Raw genomic sequence first — 24,043 nt, 5'->3', positions numbered from 1 at the left:
ATAAAAAAGCTCAACCAGATAAAAACAGCAGCAATGCAAAATTACAAATTTTGTAATCGTCCTGGGGAATGTAAGGCAGTCCTGTTTTATTATTTGCTAGTGACTGGACCCGACTTCAGATGGGTTGGAGTAGTGCTTAGTTCAATACAACAAAGCCTTCAAGAAATCTTACATATCTGTCAGAGTTGGACGCATTGTGCCCACTCTATGTAAATGCATTCATGGCCACTGACTTCCCTAGGCCATGGTGCACCCCTATAGCACCCTTAGGGGGAAGGGTTTATGCACTCCATTCCCCTGTGGGGGGCTACCTTAAAACAGAGGGCAGGTGCTTTTTATACTGTATTTTGTATTTGTGTTTTTAACTTGTTGGTTGTTTTATTATGGTTTTAATTTTCGTGAACTGTCCAGAGAGCTTCGGATATTGGGCAGTATAAAAATGTAATAAATAAATAAATAAATAATAACCCGGCCTACTAATCTCTACTGGCCTCAAACTCTGTGCATTGCAAAACTATGCTGGTTAGGGTAGTCTGCCTCTATTGGTTGAAGAAGTTACCGGAGGCTTTAACCAAATGGACACATTTAACTACTGCATTTTGAAAAAAATAAAGGAACTCTGAAGTGCACACCCCTAGGATCCCCTTAGTATGCATGCCAAGTTTCAGGTTGTCTGGGTTTTTATGGTTTTGGTGCTTTGTCCGTGAGTGATGGACAGACTGACGCACATGTATTTTATTATATACATTATTTTTAGAATTCTTGCAGTGCTGTTCAACACGAGGTGCACAAAGCAGGGCATGAGACAACTTGTCAAACACACACACACACACACAAAATCAATGATATTTAAAACCAGAAAACTTCAACATAAAAAGCCTTCTCATTATGATAGGACACAATAGCCAAACATTTATCATAAAGCATCCAGAAGACTTAAAGGCCAAAGGTTTGGCATAATAGAAATGCATCCTTACTCAGTGGCCTCAATTCCACTCTTATTGTTTAAGACATTAGTGTGTGCCTGGGCACACCCGGTACATCCCTTGTGCATGCCTATGGTAAGAACTAAGATGGGCAGAATCTATACTACTCTTTTAAAACGGTTTATAACAGTAGTGACAACTGTTGGGGCCCAAGACACACCACATATACAGTTTTCAACCCGTTTTCAAAGTGTTATATCCTGCTTGGTGTAGATCTGGCCTTGGTTGGGTGCTTGCTCTGGGCTGTCATTTGTCTCTCATCTGTTTCAGGTATAACCACACAGCTAATCTTCAAACTTTGTCTTAAACTGAGAACAGTGTGAAGATTCCTTCTCATAGTCTAATACCCGCATTCTCAATATTAAAACAGCTTGTTGTTGTTTCTATTTTTTCAAAAACCCACACAACAGAAAATGTATCTGCATCATGTACTGAATGTACTAGGATGGTTTGCGCATCTTGGAAAAAGTAGATGCCAACTCTTGTCGAGATGTTTCTGAATGCTCCGGCTTTGAAGCTCCATCTTATTTTTCTTGCATTTCTTTGGATGCTTCTGTCATAGCAACGGCAAATCACCACCACCAGGCAAGAAACACACTTTGGTTCGAGGCCAATCGCAGGCTGCTTTTTAAAATTCTAAGTGCATCCGGTGTTGCTCCTTTTGATTTTTGAGGTTATTCCAAAGCTGGTCAGAATGTTCAGCCTGGCTTCCTGACTGCAGGCCAGCAATGCATGAGAATGACTGAGAGCTTTGAAAAGATTGTCGCCTTGGTTTTGCAGCCAGAAGGCAGGGGAGCTAGGGTTTAAATGAAGACTGGGGAGTGGAGGAGCTGGTTTATGGGAAGATGGGAGGTGGAAGGACATTGGACTAACCAGCAATGAATGAGTGGAAAAGGTAAGCTTGTGTAGAGATGAATTTGGGACAATTCTCAGTATCTTAATGCTAAGGGATGTCTGTAGTTGACAGAGACCATTTCATTCAGCCATCCCCAACCTGGCACCCTCAGATGTGGTGGACTATTTATTTTTATTTATTTATTTATTTATTTATTATTATTATTATTTATTTATTTATTTATTTATATAGCACCATCAATGTACATGGTGCTGTACAGAGTAGAACAGTAAATAGCAAGACCCTGCCGCATAGGCTTACATTCTAATAAAATCATAATGAAACAATAAGGAGGGGAAGAGAATGCAAACAGGCACAGGGTAGGGTAAACAGGCACTGGGTAGGGTAAAACTAACAGTATAAAGTCAGAACAAAATCAAATTTTAAAAGCTTTAGGAAAAAGAAAAGTTTTTAGCTGAGCTTTAAAAGCTGCGGTTGAGCTTGTATTTATTTATTACATTTCTATACTGCCCAATAGCCGAAGCTCTCTGGGCGGTTCACCCCATTATCCCCAGCCAGGCTGAGGATGGTGGGGGTGGCAGTCCACCACATCTGGAAGGGTCTCAAGTTGGGTGTGGCTGCTTTAGAACTGCCTTCACCCATATCAGCCTCAAGCCCTTCTGATTTGCCCACCTGTGAGAGCAGTTAGGTGGGTCATCCCATGAGACAGGGCCTTTTCCATAGTGGCCCCACACCTTTGGAATAACTTGCCATCTGCCAGGCCCCATCATAGCAGGCTTTTAAGAAGGCCTTGAAAAAAATACTATTTAATTTTGGCTTTCCCCTGATATATTCACGGCTGTTGCTGTTTTTATTGCTGTTCTTGGTGGGGTGTTTTGTTTTTTAAGACCGTATCAGTTTTTATTGTGTGTTTTATCATTGTACACTGCTTTGGAAGAACTCCTGCCCTGAAAGGCGGCTCAGAAATATTTTAATTAATAATAATTTAGTTGATCTTGTCTCTGGGACGCAGGACTGAACAAAGTTTGAGAAACTGGACACCCAATGGGAGCTGCTTTGCACACCATCCTGACACATGTAGTTTGTTGATGCAGAGAGGTGTGGGGGTGAGCCCCAGGCCCATGTGGCAGCTCCCCATCACACACAAGAATTTTGGAAAGGAATGGGGTGTCATTATGTGAACAGGCCTCACCTGAGTGGTGGTCTACTGTGAAAAGGGCCAGCTGGCTGGCATGCATGAATGGAGTCTACTTTGATAAGCATTTAAAGGCATAGAGCCCTAGTCCACATTCAAGGTTCTGGGTGCAATGGAGGAGGAATGTGCGTGGAGAGGATAGGGATGAACCAGCTCTAAGAATCGCAAGATTTGCAGCCCCCTGTCTCCCATACTGATAAACATAAGAATGTGTGTTTATAGCCTTGTTGGATCAGACCAAAGACCTCTGTAGTCCAGCATTCTGTTTCTACAGTGGCCAACCCAATGCCCACTGGAAGGCCACAAGTAGGACAGAAGCACAACCGCCCCCTCCTGGTCGTGATCTTCAGCAAAAGGCATACAGAGGCATGCTGTCTCTGATATTGGGGGTAATATATACTTCTTCCCTAATGCTCCCCACAAAGTTGAGCCACTTCTCGTTCCCTGCCACTCCTTCTGCTCTGCTGCCCTGTCCCTTAAGTTCTTCTCCCACAGTTACAGTCCTGCAAAACTTGCATCCCACCTACCTGAACACAACCAGGCAGCCATTTATGGTGAACTACCTGAATCTCAATAAGTCTTTTACTTTTGGCCCTGAATTGAATTCTATGAACTGGCGGGGGTAGGTCAGTCAGTCAAGCACCTAGCCTTGTATTACATTTATATCCACATTTCTTCCAAGGAACTTAAGGTAGCATGCATGGTTCTCTTTCTCTCCCTGCCCTTCCTCCCCAATTATAGCCTCACAACTCAACTTAAGCCAAGAGAGTGCGACTGGCCCAAGGGTAACCCAGGGAGAGTTTTGTGGCTGAGTGGGGATTTGAACCTTGGCCTCTCCAGCCCTAGTGCAACACTCTAAGCAAGCCTTCCCCAAACTGGTGCTTTCTAGTTGGACTATAACTCCTATCATTCCCAGCCAGCATGGCTATGCTAGTTGGGAATGATGGGGATTGTAGTCCAGTGCATCAGGTTGGGGAAGGCTGCTGTAACCTCCACATCATACTGGCTGTACTACACAGCACATGGCTGAAGTCTCCATTTGGACTTAGTGGGTCACAAGTTGTGCAGGTGTGCACTAGCTCAGTGGTCTTCAACTGGTGGGTTGCCACACAAAAGGGGCCGCAAGATCCGCCCACATGGGTTGTGGAAAAGCTCAGTCCAGATGGGTTGTAGTAAAGCTGTTGTCACCATGTTGGGCGATTGTGAGAGTGGGTCCCATGTTGCAGGTTGGGAGTCCGAGGTCGATCTTGGGCCTGGACCCATTGAAGATCACTGCTCTTTCTTCCAGACAGCCACTCCAACATTGGGTCTTCAAGATCACACTTCTGTAAGCTTCCACTACCAGTACATTCTTATTTATTTTATTTATTTATTAAATTTATATACCGCCCCATAGGCGAAGCTCTCTGGGCGGTTTACAAAAGTTAAAAACTGAACATTAAAAAAGTATACAAAATTTTAAACGGTCAAAAATATAAAAACGACAGTATAAAAACAACAGTATCCATTTAAAAACAACAATTCTGGGGTCCATTAAAAACAAACTTAATGTTGTTAAATGCTGTTAAAATGCCTGGGAAAAGAGAAAAGTCTTGACCTGGCACCAAAAAGATAACAATGTGGGCGCCAGGCGAACCTTATCGGGGAGATCATTCCATAATTGGGGGGCCACCACTGAAAAGGCCCTCTCCCTTGTTGCCATCCTCTGAGCTTCCCTCGGAGTAGGCACTCGGAGGAGGACCTTAGATGTTGAGCGCAGTGAGCGGGTAGGTTCATGTCGGGTAGGTTCTTGGGCTTCCTCTGTCCCAGCATGGCTGGCATGAGGCATGTGAATGGAGAAGAGTCAATCTCTATTGTACCCTTAATGAATATGCACATTAAAGAATCCCCCTCCTGTAAACTTTTCCCACTCTTTGAACATTTCAGTTTAGCCATTCCCATTTCAGACGCAAAAATATTTTGCTTCTCCAGTTTGTTTCCTCTTCTAATGTGAACTATATATATGGTAGGAGCAGGCATTTTCTTTAATCATAGTTTGCATTATTATGGCTTCATTTATATGGTAAGTAAGCAATTAATGGTATAAACATGATGCAGAAATGTGTAATATGTGTTGAAAACTATTATAAACTTAACAGCAGGAGTCTTGACTATAATGAATCTTCGTTAAAATGCTTTCCTAAGTAACCTCATGGACTCCATCGCAATTATTTTATCACTTATTAGGTTGGGCCATGTCTCAATAAAAAGTGGACAGTCCTTTCTCTGAAAAGGAAATGACTTGGGCCAAATTGCTTACCTAGATGCAATTACTCATAAGAGTAGTTTGTGTTTTATTTACTCTAGTGATCTTATTCTTGGAAGGGCAGGATTTGTAGAGTCACTTGACCCAATAACTCATCAGAGGCTGGTACATGTTTCATGTGACACTGTTTAGTTAATCAAAGGAGCCACTCCTAACTTCATATAAACAGAGTGCTTTATTAAGTTTAAAAAATATATATAATTACAGGGCCTTCTGCTCTCTCCTTGTCTAACACTCAGACTCTGTCTCTTCCTCCCCACTTCCTGTTTCTTCTTCTAATCTGCATAAATATTTATACAGCGCAGGCATAATGACCATGCTCCAGTGAAGAGATTGGGAAGAGAGAATGAATTCTCCTCGTCCTTCTCTCAGTGAACTTCAGTGTGGTGAAATGATACATTGTCACCCATGTTGGCCATGGTTGAGGCTTAGCAGGTTCCTTCTCGTTCAGGGTTTGTTAACCAATTTTGAATCATGATTAAGATGAAACCTTGGTTCACATTAACTGCTGATAACATCAGGCCTGTTCAGACAACTTGCTAAGCCATGGTTAGGCTGCTAAGCCTTTGCAGCAAATGCTTAGTGAGCGTGTTTAAACTGTGGTTATGATGAGGAATGATACACACGACATGCTAAGTCATGATTCACATGACACGCTAAGCCATAATGTTTAGTTCAAAATGCTTAACCAACATGGCTTAGCGTGTCGACTGAACAGAGCCATCCTTAATCGTGTAATCCGTAACCATGGTAAGGCCAGTGAAGGAAGGGTGGGGAATTACGTATAGTAGAGGAGATGGGAGTCAATATTTCTGTGGCCTGCTTCTAATCTTTTAAGCATGATGAGAGTGTTGTGTCCCAGGGTTAGATATATTTTGAATCAGAGTCCTTGAGATGCTGCAAGGTTCTGCTAGTGCAGCGGTTCTCAACCTGTGGGTCGAATGACCCTTTCACAGGGGTCGCCTAAGACCATCGGAAAACACATATTTCCGATGGTCTTAGGAAACTGTATTGACTGAACTATGTCATGTATCATCTTTTGTATTATTAAAGCTATTGTTATGTATTATTTTCATTAGCAAACCATCCCATGACAATGGATCGTGTAGAGAAGAACGAAAATAATTTTATGGTTGGGGGTCACCACAACATGAGGAACTGTATTAAAGGGTCGCGACATTAGGAAGGTTGAGAACCACTGTGCTAGTGTATTATAGCTTCTATGTGCAGAGATCATATTTCCAAGGATTATCTAAAGATTTGCATTCCGTTTTTCTTTTTACACTCTACACCTCACCTCACGCAGAAGGTCATGATGTTGATGTGGAAGGAACCAAACCACTTGGTTAATCAATCAGTATCAATGGGTTTTATCAATCAGAGCAGGGTTTCTCTCTGCAGATGTTAGTGGAGCAGTGTGTGGACCGGTCCAGAAGGCAGCTGCTTCTATGTCTCTTTGTTAATGCATCAAGTCCATCTATGCTAATTTCAGAGCAACTTTTAATGTGAGAATGATGGATGGGAGGGAAGCAGGAAGTACTTTCTTTTGTTCATCTCATCCTAATAGGACTTTTACACGTGCACACAGCCCCCTCTGTGGCTAAATGTGAAAACTCCTTGTGATAGAGGCATCATTGCCTATGGCATACACATTCCTCCCGTTCTCGTCTCTGGCCTGGTTCGCATGTAATGAGAAGCCACCATGAGTGAATTTCCCTGTGGGGCTTATTGTTGTGGTGGCTGCCATTTTGAATGTTCAAGATGCTGTGGAGGCATGCCATAGCTTGTCACTATGTGTGAACGTGGTGAGGGTGAGTTGCTGGGGTGTTGAAAACCCACCGGCAACTCTAAAACAATCCATGTGTTCTGGATGGCTTGTCAACCACCCTGAAAACCTACTTGTGCTGGGCTTGCACGGAACAAGAAGCTACAATGAGTCCCTGCTGTGGCTCGAATATTCAAAATGTGGCTGCCGCAGCGACAAAATAACCCATGGAGAAATTCGCCCACAGTGATTTCTCGTGAACCAGGTCTCTCTCTTCACTGGTCTTGCAGAGCTTAAAAAAAACCCCATGCAAAGCCTGTTGCCTGTAGGACAAAAGAAATGCCATGGGAAAAACAAAGCCGCTATCGTGCCACCTTCAAGTCTCTGAGTAACCATTGTCTGTCTCTTGTTCTAATCTATTGCTTTTGTTTTGTGAATTGGCTGAGAGGTTGGGAGAAAGGCTCCAGCAGCTTTGGAATCTCCAAAAGCTAATCTATGATAGAGACACACAGTGCGTTTCTTTTTCTCTCCTGAACACAATGAACCGATGTATCTTAGCATACATCATAACATCCTGGTCACTTTTGTCTTTTTTTCAGTACTGGTGGGGGTGGGGGGTTGAGGGGAGGGAATCACAGGGAAAGACGAGGGTGTCTGTTCTCCCTCAACACAATTGCAACCAGACGTGTAAAAAGCTGGTACTTGCTGATCAAAAGGAGAAGCTGTTTGTATATGTGTGCAAGATCTGAGGTTACCCACATGCAAGACTTAAAACAGAAACTGAAGTGGCTTTTTTTTTGGTTTGGATTCCTAGGCTAATGGAGGAGGAAGAAACGGTCAGTGGGAGAATGGAAGATGTCCTTGGGCAACCGCACTCCGAAGTCTCAACAGATGTGTACAGCTCTCAGTTTGAAAGCATCCTAGACAATGCGTCTTTATATTATAGTGCCGAGTCGCTGGAAACGTTATATTCTGAGCCTGATAGCTACTTCAGCTTCGAAATGCCACTTACTCCGATGATCCAGCAGCGCATCAAGGAAGACGCTCAGTTTTTAGAAAGGACTCCTGATGGGAAGATTGGGAAGAGCCCCTGTGATGGGGTCTCCAACGGCCTAGGAGAAGTGAAGGAGTCGGACATCACAGAAGCTGATCATTTGGAAAGGTAACTTTAGATGACTGATGTAACATTTGTTGCTGCTGAGCTTTTTAATCTTAGTCCGTTGGCTGGTTGGCAAATCGCACACACAAAAAGACACTTATTGTACTAGAAGTTTGCAAACTGTAGATTTAAGGAAAGCCTTGAGATTTCCCCCGCATCTACACAGTTTGCGAGCTTCTATACTGCATGGACCTCTGAGGGGCTGTATGGAGCAGTGCAGTTAGACAGAATCATAGAATAGTAGAGTTGGAAGGGGCCTATAAGGCCAACCCTCTGCTCAGTGTAGGAATCCACCTTAAAGCATCCCTGATAGATGGTTGTCCCTCCAGTGTGGGAGAGCCCACAACCTCCCTAGGTAACTGGTTCCATTGTCGTACTGCTCTAACAGTCAGGAAGTTTTTCCTGATGTCATTTTGGGCCCTGGACTAAATGGTTTTACAGGGTGCCACTTAGATAGTCATGTGTCTTACTTCAATTGTGAAACATGCATTCAGTTGGGAATAGGCGTCATTTTATTGTTGAAAAGGTTCATATATTTTAGAAGATAGTTAAAGTCATTAAATTAATGTCAACAAACCCCTGACCATAAAATATTTCTAAAATAAGAAGATAGGATGCTGTAGAAAATAGAGTCAGCTCCAACATGTCCAGGCCAGCGCAGATGCTGGGTCTTTTGCCACTACCCCCTGTTAATTATCACCCTCTTGGTGGTCATTTAGGCCCCCCTAAGGCTTTGTGGCCCTGGATGTCAGCCCTGAGATCCAGCCCGAGCTGCACCACTGGCTGTATGTGTGTCTATGTTCTCTGTGCACAGAGGCATACACTACCCCTGTGGGGTAGTCCTTGTTGGAGGCTAGGCTGTCCCATAACGGAAGCAGGTTTTGCCTCCACTTATCCCACTGAAAATTGAGCTTGTTTGTATCTGTATAGACTAGTCCTGTGTTCTGTTTCTTGTCCATACTAGAACAGGGCTAGGCAACCACTTTGGGCCACGGGCACATTTGGCAATTTGAGAAACTGACCTGAGCACCACCACAAAATGGCTTCCTATGGAAGGCACGGCAAAGGAGAAGCAATATCAGGACGGAGTGCCTTTGAGCATGTTTGGCCCCTCGAAGTCACGCTGTTGTATCTAGTTACGATTTTAAAACCATGCAGAGGACAGGAGGAGGCCCCACAAACGGACGCAGCCCATTTATGTGGGTTGTTTTCTTTTATGTGGAATTGGGTTGACTACTCGAGGCCAATCTTAGGAGTTGGGGTTGTGAAAGGCACGCAGCAGCAACCTGCCTATGCACTCACAACAGCCGCCAAAGGCTGGTAAGTCTGGTCTCCCACCCAAGGCATGCTAGGAGTTGTAGGCGTAAACCTAGGTTTGTATTAAATTCTTTAAAAATACTTAGAACCCCCAAATTGATGTTTTTAGATTTTTCTGGTACGTTGTACAGACAGACCTCTCACTGTGTCAAATTTCAAGTTTCTAACTCATCTGGAAGTGGGTAAACATTTCCGGACATACATGACACACACACACTTTCCACTTTATAGGAAGAGATGTATTAATGTAAACACATTTAACCCAGTATAGGATACAGATAATATAAATAAGCCTTGCACCCAATTTTTGTGAATCTCTTTTAGATATGGCAAGGTTTAAAACAATTAAATAGATTATCCTCTCCCTGAATTAAGTGGATTTTCCCCTCTCATGGACTTTGGGATTTGTTCAGACTTATAACCCTGTGCCTGCTCTTTGAGATGGTAGTTTCATGAACCATGTGATCTGCCTAAAGGCCAAATTACATGTGATGCTAAACATGTAATGGCAGGTATTGTTAGTATTTTTTAATTTATTTTTTAAACCCTATAAATAGCAGGTCAGGGAGGAGCAGACACATAACAAATAATAGCTTCAAGGCGGGTGATTTTTGTTACGCCTGCAGTGGGTTTGAGAAAAGAAAGGATCAACCCGCTACACCTGCTATTTATAGTAAATAATAATAAAATAAAGTTTCACAGTACATGCAGTGACATGTTTAGAATCACATGTAGTTTGGCCCTAAGCATGTACAATGTCTGGACCTGGGTGTTGTATTATTCTTGTGCAGTAATGACTCAACTATGCTGATGTTTGCTGTCCATGGCCAATTCTTTCTCTGACATGATTGTTTTGGTGTGGGAGTTGTATGACCTTAGAAAAGAGGCAATTTGATTCCTATGGAGGACATAATCATAGCACTAAAAAAAGGTATTGATATGTTCCAATGTAGTCAAAAGAGACAGAATGAATTTCTTGCTCCTGCAGTGCCATGACATCTGATGAATATGGTTCTTGGAATGAAATAGCACTGCATTGCCAGTACATCATCTGTTTATTTAGCAAATTCCTTATGGATTCAAAGGAAGCCTTGCCTTGATGATGAACAGGCTGAAAACCCCGACTCAGGTGGGAAGTTAGGTGTAAAATTGAATGTCAGCAACATTTTGGATACACTTCATCCAAAATGTGCCATCTCTGATCCCCAAGCACCAACATGGTGTCAGCCACGTGAGGAGAGACAGACTGGGGATTCTGCTTGTGCATCAACCTAGGGGTGAGCAGAAAAGAGATCTCCAGATGTTTTGGACTTCAGTTCCTAGCATTCCTGACCATTCACAATGCTAGCAGGGGTTTCTGGGAGTTGAAGTCCAAAACACCTGGAGATCTACATTCTGGCTGCCCCTGAACTAACCCACTGCACAACTGGCCCCCAGGTTGAGCTGACAAAAGGTTTCGTATACATATAATTCTTCTGAGATATGCCAGACTTTTTATCCAAAACACCTGCGTGGTGCCACGTCTCTTTCTTCTTACGAAACCCCACCTTTTCATGAAGGCTATTGATTTAATACCTTTACCTTCAACCTGATCTGAAACAAAACCTAGGTATGTGCATGCAGTGACATTTGCTAGCAGTAGGTACGGGAGAACCAGGGATCCTTTTGCTTGCTGAAATTCAAAGCAAAGTTTGGTTCGGCTCACTCTCATTTGCGTTTGTGAGCTGTCTTTTGGTTCATTTGAATGGGAAAGTTGCGCATTTTGAGAAAGGTGTTCATTTTTCAAGCGCACAGTTTGGAAACACAGATGCAAATTTGGGAATTTGCAAATATTTGGGGAGAAAATGTGCTTCCATTCACGTTTGTGTTCAGTGTTGCAAACAGGGTATTTTCTAGGGATTGCGGACTGAAAAGAAATTTCCATACATCCCTCGCTCACACCCATCCTTTGTTACCCTTCCTCTCCTCTCTTTCTCTTATCTACAGTTTAATTTTAGATGGGGAGCTTCTCTGAGCAAAGACCTTATCTTTTTTGTTGTGGTTGCTTATGCGGCCTTGTAAAATTCCACATACAGTCATGTTTTATAAACAAAGTTCTTCAATACTGATGCCTCGACAGGCATCTATAGCTGTTGTGTCAGTTCTGGGCCTCTCCTAATGTATTATTGGTACAACAGATGAAGCGAGGCACACATTCAGGTTTTGCTGTTTGCATTGGCTTCGACTCGGGTGTCTGGTGGTAAGGAGGTATCACCGCCATCATGGATAGGCTGTTATCATATTCACTCTGTGGCCTGATTTGGAAAATCAAAGGGTAGTTAAAAAGCCATGGTGGCTTATTAACCACCCTGTGCATACTGCTTATGTGTTGGCTGATTTGCATAATTATCCTCACTGGGCATGGCTTCTCATGTCGCCCAAATCTTGCAAGGGCGACTTGTTGGGATGGAGTTGCTTGTTAACCACTCCAACAAGCCAAGCTCGCTGGGTTTCAATGACATGAGAATCCATGGCGGCGGGGGCTTGAATCAGCAACCTGGCATCTGTGGGCACCGCACCCCATTGAAACTAATAGACCACAGTGGGCTGATGTAGTCGTGAGAACCAGGTCTATGAATAAGCCTTCAGCTCATTTAAGGAGATCCCAAGATTGGAACCACCAGGGATAGAATGGTTAGTAAATGCTACAGAGGCTTTAATAAGATGCTTACGTCCGCATTTTCTTTATTTTATATTTGCTGTTAGAATGTCATATCGACAAACGCTTTTGAATTTCTCCACCCCTCTTATTAAGTTGGTAGGGGAGGAAAATAGTTCATAAGTGTGGGCTGTCATTGCACTATGATGTACAGCTTCCAACAAATGGGGCGCTTGGAGGGTTAATATCTAAATTGGCGTTCCTCAACCCATCTGGAGGGCACCAGGCAGGGGAAAAGCTGTTCTAAATAAAATATGGGCAAAAAGCAAAGCGTTTAGCTTATATGTGTTGAATGTTGGCAAATTGGCTTCCCAGTACTGCATGTCATGACAGAATGAAAACTAGGGCTGAACTAATCTTCCCTGGGGAAGTTGGTGAACCAGATTTAGTTGGAAATTGGAACATAAGCTAAATATACCTCCTTTTTCCCCACTTGAGTGTGCTTTAAGCTGGGTTGTGTTCTCAGCTGCTTATTTGGTCATTTATTTGTATTGAGTTTGAAACACACACATATAAACCAATCCACTGTTAAGACCTTTTCCATGCTGAAGGGCCTTGTGTTCCCAAGGCATTTGTAATTTCTGGCACCTGTAATATGCATCTTTACTATACTGTGTGCATTGTGAATATATCCCAGTTAAAGGCATTCCATAACGACAGGCAAAGGTATGTGTGGAAATAGAGAATATAAAACTCAGGAACTTATTAATTCCCTTCTCACCCTGTGGGGTCTCTGTCAGTGAAGACTAAGCCACACAGTATTTGAGACTTTGGTGACGCTTTACATTTTTTCCCCACAAGAGTGGACAGCCAAGCTTGGTTTATGTCAAGGCTGTTGAACCTCAGGACTGTGGGCCTTCTGGATCCGAATCCAGGCCTCCCACATGGCCTCGCCCCTTCCCCCCATTCTACTAGTCATTTGATGGTTCCCTGACTTTCACGTGTTGACCCGCCACCCCACGCCTCTCCTAAGTCTCTCTTACAGGCAGTAAGAGCTGTTAGCTAAAATATGTCGGTATTGTGGGTATTTTTGCCCAAATTCCATTTGCCTTTGGCTCTGGCCCCACTGGAATATGGCATCCGAATGCTTCTCTGAATTGAATTTGGGCTGAAAGAGGTTCAACATCCCTTCGGTTATGTGCTGCAATTGCTGTAGGCAAGCAATTCTTAAACTTTGATGTAATCTTATGGATCTCCTGAAAACACAGCAGAAATCAAGGGAAGGGTAGAAGACCTCTCCCCAAATCTAATGGTAGAGCCTGATTTAAAATGGGTCCTGAACAGCAGTGACTGACAGATGTCTTGGTAACATGTAGCATGTGTACAAATGTACTGCAGTAGCGTTTTCCCTTTTCCTTCTCCAGATGCATGCAGCAACCTCCTATGTCGAAGTGCATAAAGAACAAGCAAAAAAGAATGGTGCGCTACAATACAAGGGGTTTAGAAATTGCTTGCTATAACTTCCTTGGAGTCCTTTGCAGGGTTAGCCCTTGTCGTACACCTGCACCACGCAGCAGAGTCGGAGGAGCAGCAAATTACAGCGCTAACCTGGTGCGGAGGGCTCGTTCCACCACCTCTAGCAGGTGCCCTAGAGAGCTCCACCAGCTGCATTTGCCATAGCGAGAGAGCAGGCAGGAGAAGCGGCTGCACGGCTCCCGTGAGAGTTTGTGCAGGTCTCATGAGACCTGGGAGGCCAATTCCTCTTGCTGCATCACGCGGCAGCAAAGGTAGGGACGTGCAAGAGGTTAGGCAGCGAGGTGCAGTGGGCAGGGCTCGTTGTGTCTTGTTTCAGGGGGCAAGAGAGCTTGCGGTGGCCTTTTGCATCGTTCGTGTGATCGGTGAAAGCAACATGCAAAAACCAAAACTAAAACCTGGAAGAACACTGAGCAGCCGATAGGTGTCCCCTGTGAGCTGTGAGAAGTTCAATGTGGTATTCAGAATAGGGTGCATTGTGGCTTCTGGTAGGGAAAAAGTCAGCCCAGGCTCCAAGTGATTTCTTTCTAGAGCCAATGATGTACTCTCAGTGTTAGGGGAGAGAGCTATAAAAGGTTGGGATCTACTGGCTTAAATGGGAGACAGAAAACAGGTTGCAACTGAAGACACAGCTGAGAAGGGACAGTTCCCCACCCTCTCTGAATATATCCCAGATTGCAGCTCTCAACTCTAGTTAATAGCAGCATTTGAGAACCTGGTCTTTTTGGTCTGCCCCACCCACAGTTCTGTTATTGGTCACTAAGTGTGACAGAGCCCGAGCCCAGGAACACTGGCATTACATTTTTTGTTTTGTGCGTATGACTGACTAGGTGTAATAGTTCTTCGCCCTGTTAGTAAAGCTATTTGCAGTCCAGTTTCTGTAGTGGAAGGAGGAAGTTGTCAGTTTAGCTCAGATGAAAACCTCACACAGGATGGCTGAAGACTGAGAAGAGGTATTTAACACCATATAAAATTAAGAAGATTTGTAATTTAGAACATGGTAGATATTGGCGATTTGGCTTCCTCGTGATTATATGTGTACATTTTGGTGTTTTATAAAAGTTAGAATTTGGTTTTATTTTATATTGAGAAAATAACAGGAGTTAGGTTTTAGAAAGAGCCTCTTAGGAGTGTTCATACTTATTTAAAGGATTGTATAGAAAAGGAGGATTTGGAGTTTCTTGTTAATCACTTAACGGCCCCTAAAATCTCAACCTCTTTATTTTGGAAAAAGGAAATAATGTCCCCTTTGTCTTTATTGGGTTTTGTAGGTCTGGGATGTAATAATGATGCGGAAATATTTTTTTACTCCAGGTGAAGACTCCCCCCCCATTTTTTTTTAGCAATTTACTATCCTAATCTTTTAACTCTGCTGTTTTAATTCTGCATTTTAAATTTTTTATTTTAAATCTATGCATTGCTGCTCATTTTTATTCTGGTTGTACTTTTGGTTTTATATTCTGGCTTGAAGTTTTTATATAATATTTTATGCTGTACTTATGGTTTAATTTTTGTGAACCTCCCAGAGAGCTTTGGCTGATGGGCGGTCTAGAAATGGATTTTTAAAATTCTTAAAGCAAGACATTGTTTGAAAATAGGTTGCCTTTGGTGCATTCTGGAATGATAGGTATGGGGAGAAATGTCCAACCGTATTCTCTGTTCTCGCTAATTTGAATCATTGTTAAAAGAACAAATGTTTTCAATAATTGCATAATAAAAATGACTAAGAAGAAGTCCAAGGAGAGAGGATAGCTAAGAGTCCCGCTAGAAAAAGTTGAAAGAAAGATGCAGTGGCCTGAGAAAAGGCAACTTGAAGGGGAAGAAGGATCTGTAAAGGACGAGCTTTGAGGAAAAGGACGAGACAAGGAACTGATGATGCAATAGGTTAACCAAGGAGGAGGCTCTGAGGTAACCTAAGAATGCTTCTTTTTTTAAAAAAAGAAAGAACAGTATATTTAAAGAACATCAAAGACAAAAGGAAATGAATGGAAAGGAAAGGGAACAGGTGAATGTGGAGGTGGAGGAGAGGACAAAAACACTGCAGTATTTCAGGAGGAGCTACGTTTTGTCCGGGGTGGGAATTCTGTGCTTGGGATTCTGGTCAGGGGACAAAATGGTCAAAGGATGTGGGGCAAAGTAGATGGTGGCCTTAAAAGCAGGAAGTGCTGTTTGGGGGAAGCATGGAGTTGAAAAGTGGTGGGAAGACCAAGGAGGGAGTGGGGCTGGGTGGCATCACACACGGGGCCTTGGAGCAGGCGGCGTTGCGCATTCTTAGGAAGAAGGAAGTGGGCAGGCAGGGGAAAGAAGCCGGGGTGGAACTTGGTTTCCTTTGACTTGTTGCCCCGTGTGAATTCCATAGAACCGACCTTTGAAGGGCAACCAGGGCTGGGAAGCACTGAGCAGTGGTGAGAGCTGAAAGTCAGACTGGGTTGAATTCACCATTTGCTAATTCTTTGTCTCTAGGCTTCTAATATTTGTATGCATGTGCATACAAAATGCCCAGCTGCAGGAACAGGCAGGGTTGTGTAGAGGAAGGGCTTTTAAACGTGAGGATTTCTAAAGAATGGAAGCAGTGTGTTCTCGTTTGCCCTGTTTAAAGAGACATATTGAATTGGGCAAAAGGTGGGATACGTAATCATCATCATCATCTTCCCCTGCTGGATTCTATTGGTAAGATTTAGGCCACCCAGTGGTCATGGATGCAGGGAAATTTTTGCCCTCCTTGAAGTGGCATTTTACTTTTTTCCTCCATAGGACTGAATGGTTACCGTTCTCTTCTGTGGTAGAAAGTAAAAACGTTTGGAGTGGAGGTGGGGAGGCTGTACCTATTCCTTGACCCAGTGACCTCAGCTGTTGAAAATAAGAGTACCCATATCTGCATAGCCCCATCCTGGGTTCTCTTTCTTGGTCACTCCAGCTCCCATCATCCCTAGCCAGCGTGGTCAATTGTCAGATGATGGGAACTGTAGTCCAACAATATCTAGACTCTAGAGGATTGTCCACCATTGTGCTAGAGAGTGAGAGAGATGCTATTACCCTTTCCAGTGTCTCACCACTCTTGACTGATCATAATCTGCTCCTCAGATGTTTCGTGAAAGGAGCAAACATGCACTTATTAGAAGATTTCAGGAGGCCTATAGCTTGAGCAGTTGCCCTCAATAGTAAAAGAAGTGAATGGCCCTAGTGGGAGGAAGCAGTGGTTACTTCATCTTGCCTTCTCAGTACTTGCAGCCACAGCCTCCCGGATCTTTAGTTGAAGATCTCCCCTTCGCCAGCAATCTCCATAGACTTTATAGGTTTTCTCAGTGCCCCTGCTCCACACCATGAAGTCTGGAGATGACGCAGGCTTCCTTGGGTCCATAGCTTCTGCATCTCCTGCAGGTTGGCCATTGGCGTCCTCCCACAGGCCACAGGAAATGCACATCCATATAAGCCACGTCCCAACATTCTCAGAAAACTGTAAGGTCTGTCTTATCCTGGTGCTAATGTCTGACTCCCATTTCCAATAATATCCCGGGGCTTTCACATCTGTAAACTATTTCAAGTGATGTGAAGCAAAGCAACGTTCTCATTTCCACTACACAGATGGGCACATTGGGGCAGAGGACTGTCTCTCTTGCTTAGCTAAGCACATCTGTTACCTGGCCTTCCTCCAAGGATTTTAGGGCAGCACACACCCATTCTAGCCTTATAACAGTCCTATATGGTAAAATAGATTTGACAGAAAGACTGAATTGCTCAAGGTCACCTAGTGAAGCTTCAGATGTCAGCCACTGAACACTGCCGTGCTGATGGGTGAAAATACTTTGGCTGGCTGCTGCTGATTGGACAGCAATGGCCAACAGGTACTTGTTTTTTGGAGTCACTTCATTCTATCCAAGGGCTTGTCTATACAGCTTGTTTACCCCGCCCTAAATGCGCATATTCGTGTTTCAGGACACATGATGCAGCCGTCCATTTGCCGTAGTGTCGGGTTTTTAACGCGATAATGCTCATATTCACATTTGCGATTTACCACGACGTTTGGATCACGTCTGAGTTTGTACCGCGTTATGGCTATGTGTCTTTGGGGGAGTTAAATTGCATTTCGACATGTGGGTGGAGCTTTGAGGGTAAGACAACGTGATTGGCCGATTTCCTGATTTCCCACCTATCGTCTGCCTCATTCCTTCACACCATTTTTAGTTTGACTTCTCTGATTCTGCTGCCTTGTTCCTTTCCCCCTCCCCCGGTCCCGGTTTGTCTGTTGTATGAATCTGCGGAGTTCCACATATAAAATTTATAGCTTCCATCGTCTCTACTCCATAGCATCGTAGCATCGTATATGCACATGTGCGCATTTATAACTGCACTATTAAAAATCAGGAAATAAATCGCTGTTGCTGCTGCAATGTGACGCTCTTTACTAGATTTGAATCAACGAAATTTCGGGTTTATATTTAATGAGGAGCAATCCTGTTGCTCCTCATTAATCCTCATATAGACGGGGGCCAAGTTCTCAGAATGTTCCTGCTGTTATACAATAGAGCCACTTTTAGTTTAGAATCACTTATATTTGCCTAGGTGACTTCTTTTTAAAATCAGCTGCTCTGATTTTGGCATATCTGGTTTGTTGCCGAAGGGGTTTCCATTGGTTGCATGCTGTTCTTTTCTTTTATCATTGTGTTTTTAATTGTGCTTTTAATTTATTTGTTTTTATGTTAGGATTTAATTTAGATTTTGTTTTTAATCTGTATTTTATTCTTGCCTGCCTTGAGTGCCTTTTTTTTTTTTTTTTGCAGAAAGGCGGGATATTAATTAATAAATTAATAAAATAAAATAAAATTGGGAAGCATTTCTAACAGCCGGTGCTGACATACGGAGGGGGGCAGATTGGCGAACCCAGCTGGTCCTTTGAAATCCAATAGGGGACCAGAGCTTGACAAGGAAGAGTTAAGTATTTCTCTGTCTCAAACACAGAAGAATCTGTCAGAAAGGAGAGGCAGTTCTTTTGCATCTTTCTTTTTGCCAGCAGATATAGCCACTGCTGATGAACCAAACAAGCCAGGTGGTTTTTAGGTCACAGGTCAAGTGCCAGCTTTTCACTTTTCGCTGGGGAATCCTTTACGGAGCAGCTCTGGAGGCTTTGGTGCAAACGAGAGCCAGGCTCTAAATGTTGATTAGAGATCAGCTGATTGACAAGGGAACGATGCATGACAGTAACGTTATCCAATCCTTTTAATGAATGAGCAGAAGGGGACCAACCTTTCTCTGTGCGGTACAGCTGTTAGGGGCCGCGTTTCAGGGAGGGGGCTTGAGACCAAGCCAGGAGTCACATGGCTTCGAAATTAAAAAGAGCGATTAGTAGCTTGTGGTCTAGGAGTCCCTATGGGCTCCTCTGTGTCTGGGTGTTTCTCTCCAGCCGGCCTATCAGCTGCTGACCTTGGCTACATTCAGTAAGTCTGAACCCAAACTGTGCATGGCTTCAGTGTACTTGCTGTGACATTGGAGAGCAGTGTTTTCATGATGGGGGTGCAGGGTGGGAAAGCAGAGAGAGGCCCTGCCTATTCGGAAATCAGTCGGCATGCAGGTTTTGTGTAGGATCTTGGCTGAGTTTCCCCTAAAAGGAGAGGTTGTTTCTGAACAAGGGAACTTTTCTAAGCATAATTCAGTTGTTATGTGATCCCGCTTCCAAATAAGGTGCAGCGCCAGCGTTCAACAAAAGGGTTGGGATGGAGCTACAGAGAGAGAGAGAGACAGAGAGAGAGAGAGAGAACGAACACATGCCTGCTATTTCTGGCAAAAGATTTTCACTCTTGTGTTTTGCCCTGGAGTTTACAAGGTAGCACTTGGAAGAGACAGGGCAGCACATGCAGGAGGTTTAACTATCACCAGGCATCGCTCATGGCTACATAATTCTGCCGGATATGAGCAAGCTGTTTATAGGAAGGCTATGTATTACGGCTCAACCAGATCGGGCCCAGCAATTGCTGCCCCATAGATGAAAAAGATGCAAGGAGGGAATGCTGCCTGTGACATTAGGGCTTGTCAGGAGGCCACTTGGAGGTGGGGCAGGGGTTGTGGCCTGGACCCACCACCAAGTCAGAGAAAGATGTTTTGCAGTCTGAGGCAGAACGTTCAAATGGCACCCCCTTCTCTCAGTAGTTTCATATAAGGTTAAAATCTTCTAGGAATTTCTTCTCTGCAAGCCTCACTGTGGCTAGTGCAACAAATTTGGATGCAGTTCACTATCTTGTTCTGTGTTGATATCTTTACAGTTCTTAGAATCCTAGAGTTAGAAGGGACCTCTAAGGTCAGCCAGTCCAACCCTCTCCTGATGCAGGAAACCCACTCTTTACTGCATCCCTTCCAGATGCCATCTAGTCTCTGGTTACAAACCTCTAATGTAGTCTGTTTATTTATTTCATTTAATTTCTATACCATCTAATAGCCAAAACTCTCCGGGTTTTCGTTTTTCTTGTAATTTGAACGTATTGGTTCTTCCTCCGGTTTGGACAGATATAGGCGATCACAATCTGCCACACATCTGCACCTGAACTGAGGCAGACGTCTCTATGCCTCTTGGCAGATGACCCAGCTGCCTCAGGGCTGGACTTCTCCTCACCTCTTGGTAGTTTTGGTCATTGCTTGTAGGGTAAAAAGAGCCCTGCAGGATGGCTCTAGGAAGGCGACAAGCAGGGCATGAAAGTAACTACCCTCCCTTGGTTTTTGTCTTCAGCAACTGGTGCTTGGGGGTATCTGTGCTCTCAGATTGTTTATGGCGGATACATGTGTTTTAGGAGGAGGAGCTGAGTGGTTGTGGTTGTGGGTTGGAGCTGAGAAGGTGCATGTGTGAATGTGAAAGCAAATGAGTATGTCAGCCTTCCCCAACATGGTGCCCTCCAGATGCACTGGACTCTAATTCCCAGCATTAAGTTGAACACAACTGGAGAAGGCTGGTATATGTGCATGAAGATGTGGAGGATGTGGAAGTAGTGAAGGAGGGGAAGTTAAGACTTTAGTGAATATCTGGGCAATGAACCACAAACTGATTGAATAAATGCAGGTAGGAGTACTGAAATTATAGGCTCCAATCTGATTTATGATCCACTCTTTTTGGAGAGGTGAAGAATGAGGTACCTCAAGAAGATTGGGAGATAACCATCCATTTTCTGTCAACTGCCAGAATTTCATTTAGCAGTAAATGGAAGCAAAAAGATAGCTCATCAATAAGAGAATGGATGATGAGGGTCCAGGAACTGGTTTTTATGCTGAAATTCACAAATTAGAATTGGGGTGGGTAGCCAGAGAAATAAAAAGTATTATTGAAAAGCCCTCTATTTTTCCTCACAAAGTATAACCCTATGATCTCTTGGGAACAATGTAAAAAGAAAGGTTATTTTACTTATGAGGCAATACCAATTGTCTGGAATAATATTGTGAACTTGATTGTATGATGCATATTTGTACGATGCAACTATGTATAAAATGTGACATTGGGTTGTATCCCGTGATGTCATTCCACTAATGGAAGCGGTTCTGTCTGCAGAATTGTGAGGGGGCAATTCCCCCCCCTCCTGCTGAAGCCCCCTGTGCAGCATCAAAATTTGTTCTGGAGGACTGGAAAGCCTTCCAGTTTTTTCAGGGTGCCTGGAGGGCTGCAGGGGAAAGGAGAGAGGGAGAAAGCTCCATTGCATTAGTGCACATCCGCTAATAACCTATTGTATTATTTAGAATATTTTTTTTTAAAAAAAAATGTAGGCAGGATTACTTGCTCGTTATCAGTTTCCATCATAGGTCAGATGCAGAAAATATTACATGTACAGTTAAATAAAATAGCGAATGAGTAACAGTGATTGCTTTTCCACTGAAAACGTTTCAACGTTTGATACAGGCTGGGCATGCAATGCATATTGCGGAGTAAGAAAAGCAGATACGAGGAACTTTTTATATGGAGTCAGAACAATGGTTTATCCAGCCATGTGTTTTCTGCCTGGTAGCCTCTTCTCCTTCGAGGAGGAAGTGGTGCGGTTTGTGTGTCGCTTTCATTTATTTGTTTTACAGAGTACCGATTATGTGCATGGCACTTTATCTGCAAGCTAAGAACAACAATAAAAATCTAAACATATGGACTGCCAAGGTGCTTGATGGGGAAGGAACCGAGGAAAGAAGAGAGCTGCATGCATTCAGTTATACTTGGGCTTTGATGCAGTTTTTGGAGATGTGTACAGGGGAGGAGCTAAGCAATTTTATTCTCACAACAGCACTGTGAAGTAGAGGTACCTTGGGTCAATGTCTCTGCCTCTCTCTTTTTCTCTGCATAACCTATCTCACGGGTGTGGGGGATTGTGAGGATAAAATGTCAGGAACCAGGTACAGCTGCTCAAAAAACTGACCACCCCTGTAGCTTTCCGAAAACTTTTCCGAGCTTTGAGTCAATTCCATCCTCAAAGATGTTTTCGGGCAGAGTAACCATTTAAGGATTGCCTCACCTTTTCTCCCACAGCACAAGCTTATTTGTGGTGTAATTATAGTGAGGTACTGAGGAAACTGCGGCGAAACAGGCCCTGTAAAGTCTTATCTCACTCAGCAGTTCATTGCCAAATACATGAACCTGTTTTTGTAACTTTACTCTGTTATGTATACTGATGTTATAGTTACATGATGTTATATGTCTCAATCTTGTTATACTTTCTTTCGTGCTCACATATTATATCAGCCCTTTCACCCCACTGTGGCTTGGCTGTTATTCAGATTTTGTGCAGTTGTGTGCTGTGTAGCATTTGTTCTTGCTGGGAACCGGGTATGTCAGCTTAGGCGCCTTGAAAGCAAGGTGGGGTATGAATGCAATAAAATAAGTAAGCAAGGGCTTCACAGAAACAGTGTGGTTTAAGCTGGACTTTGAAGGAGTGGAGAGATAAACAGGGAGAGGTTTTGGCACAAGAGGCAGCAAGGGGTGTGGGATTGCTTGGGAGCAGGTGAAAATAGAAATAAGTCAAATTGTTGCCAGGCAATATTAGAAAAAAAGGCGTAAAAACTTGTGTCAAAGCAATGAGATTGCTAGATGGGAAAACTTACAGCTTTGTACAGTCCTGTTGGTGCAGTTTATTTATTTACTTATTTATTACATTTCTATACTGCCCAATAGCCGAAGCTCTCTTGGCTCTTTGCACCCGTCATTCAGTGAGACACAAGTCAGGCTGAGAAATTAACAGCCTGGCTTCTCTTATCTATTAGTCATGTCTGCCTGTCATAAAAACATAAAAACAAAAAGCCGCAGCCCTGTTCACGTTCCTGTCAATTAACTCTGCTTTTCTCAGCTGCCTGCCAGAAAGACGGGAGTGCATTGAAAGGCAGGGTTCTCCTCTCCTTTGGCTCAGACTCCAGCGATCAATAACGTAAGGCTATTGGAGCTGTTTGGCAACACAGCTGATAAATTACGTGGAAATATTATTTTGTTGCTATTCGTGGAGTTTTTAAAAAAACATTTAAAAATCTGCAAAACATATTCCGTATCCCTCCTTCCAGCAATGATTTGAAAAGGAATCATAAATACTGTGTTTGGGAACAGCTGCTTCTCTGCCCCCCCCCCCCCCCCCGGCGTTTCTGGATGATAAAATTTAATCCAGAAGCAGCTGTAGAAATAGCTTGAGCTGTTCTTTGAACCAGTCTCCAAATGGTTAAAGGGGATGTTCGTGGAGGTTGGGGGAAGGTCAGGGGTGACTTCATTGTAAACTGTGCTTGTTTAAAGCAGGTCTGTTGGAGGCATGTTGTGGTTGGAGTCTAGGAAGAACGGGAGGAAGTCCTTAAATTTGTTCCGAGTTTTGATTCCTGCCCCTCACCCCCACCCCTCCTTCAAGGGATGCATAAAAGCAGAACCCCGTATATGGTGTTTGTGTGTCTTTCTGAAGCCATAAAGTGCATGAGAAGCAGTCAGTGGAGAGAAAAGAATGGCTGAATAGATAGAATGTGCTGACATCGCACTCATGCAGGGCATAGTTACGAGCTGACCATTTTCCAAGCCAGGTAATTTGATATTTAACTTTCCTTCTTAGTTGTTTTTTTTTTTTAATATTATTGTGACTTAATAGAAGAATGGAATTTCACTCTTTGAATTAGCCAAAACAACCGAGTCTAAAAATCAAGCCTGTGACTTTTAAAGTCAAGGACGGATTCCTTACGTGGTTGTAAATTAACAATGAATTGTGAGTTAACTAATTGTATGTCGCTAAATCAAACCTATGCCTGCATCCATATTGTGGCTTCAATTCTAAGTATGCTTACTCAGAACTAAGCCCATTGAAGACAGT

At 43.4% G+C, this 24,043-nt stretch overlaps 1 protein-coding gene across 2 annotated transcripts in view; it reads left to right on the top strand.

The window, feature by feature from the left end:
* The window catches only part of PSD3 (pleckstrin and Sec7 domain containing 3), a 189,691-nt gene that overhangs the window by 37,274 nt on the left and 128,374 nt on the right, over positions 1-24,043 (top strand). Inside the window, exon 4 of one of the 2 annotated variants that reach the window (XM_063129137.1) lies at positions 7,922-8,269. In XM_063129137.1, the coding sequence (XP_062985207.1) occupies positions 7,922-8,269 (348 nt within the window). Of the gene's footprint in view, positions 1-7,921; positions 8,270-10,632; positions 10,713-24,043 lie in introns of those variants that run through there. The other variant, XM_063129139.1, reaches the window with a different exon arrangement.

This window comes from Elgaria multicarinata, chromosome 6, assembly GCF_023053635.1.
Source record: "Elgaria multicarinata webbii isolate HBS135686 ecotype San Diego chromosome 6, rElgMul1.1.pri, whole genome shotgun sequence".
NCBI classification, from domain to species: Eukaryota; Metazoa; Chordata; class Lepidosauria; order Squamata; family Anguidae; genus Elgaria; species Elgaria multicarinata.
This window is presented reverse-complemented; position numbering and strand designations above follow the sequence as displayed.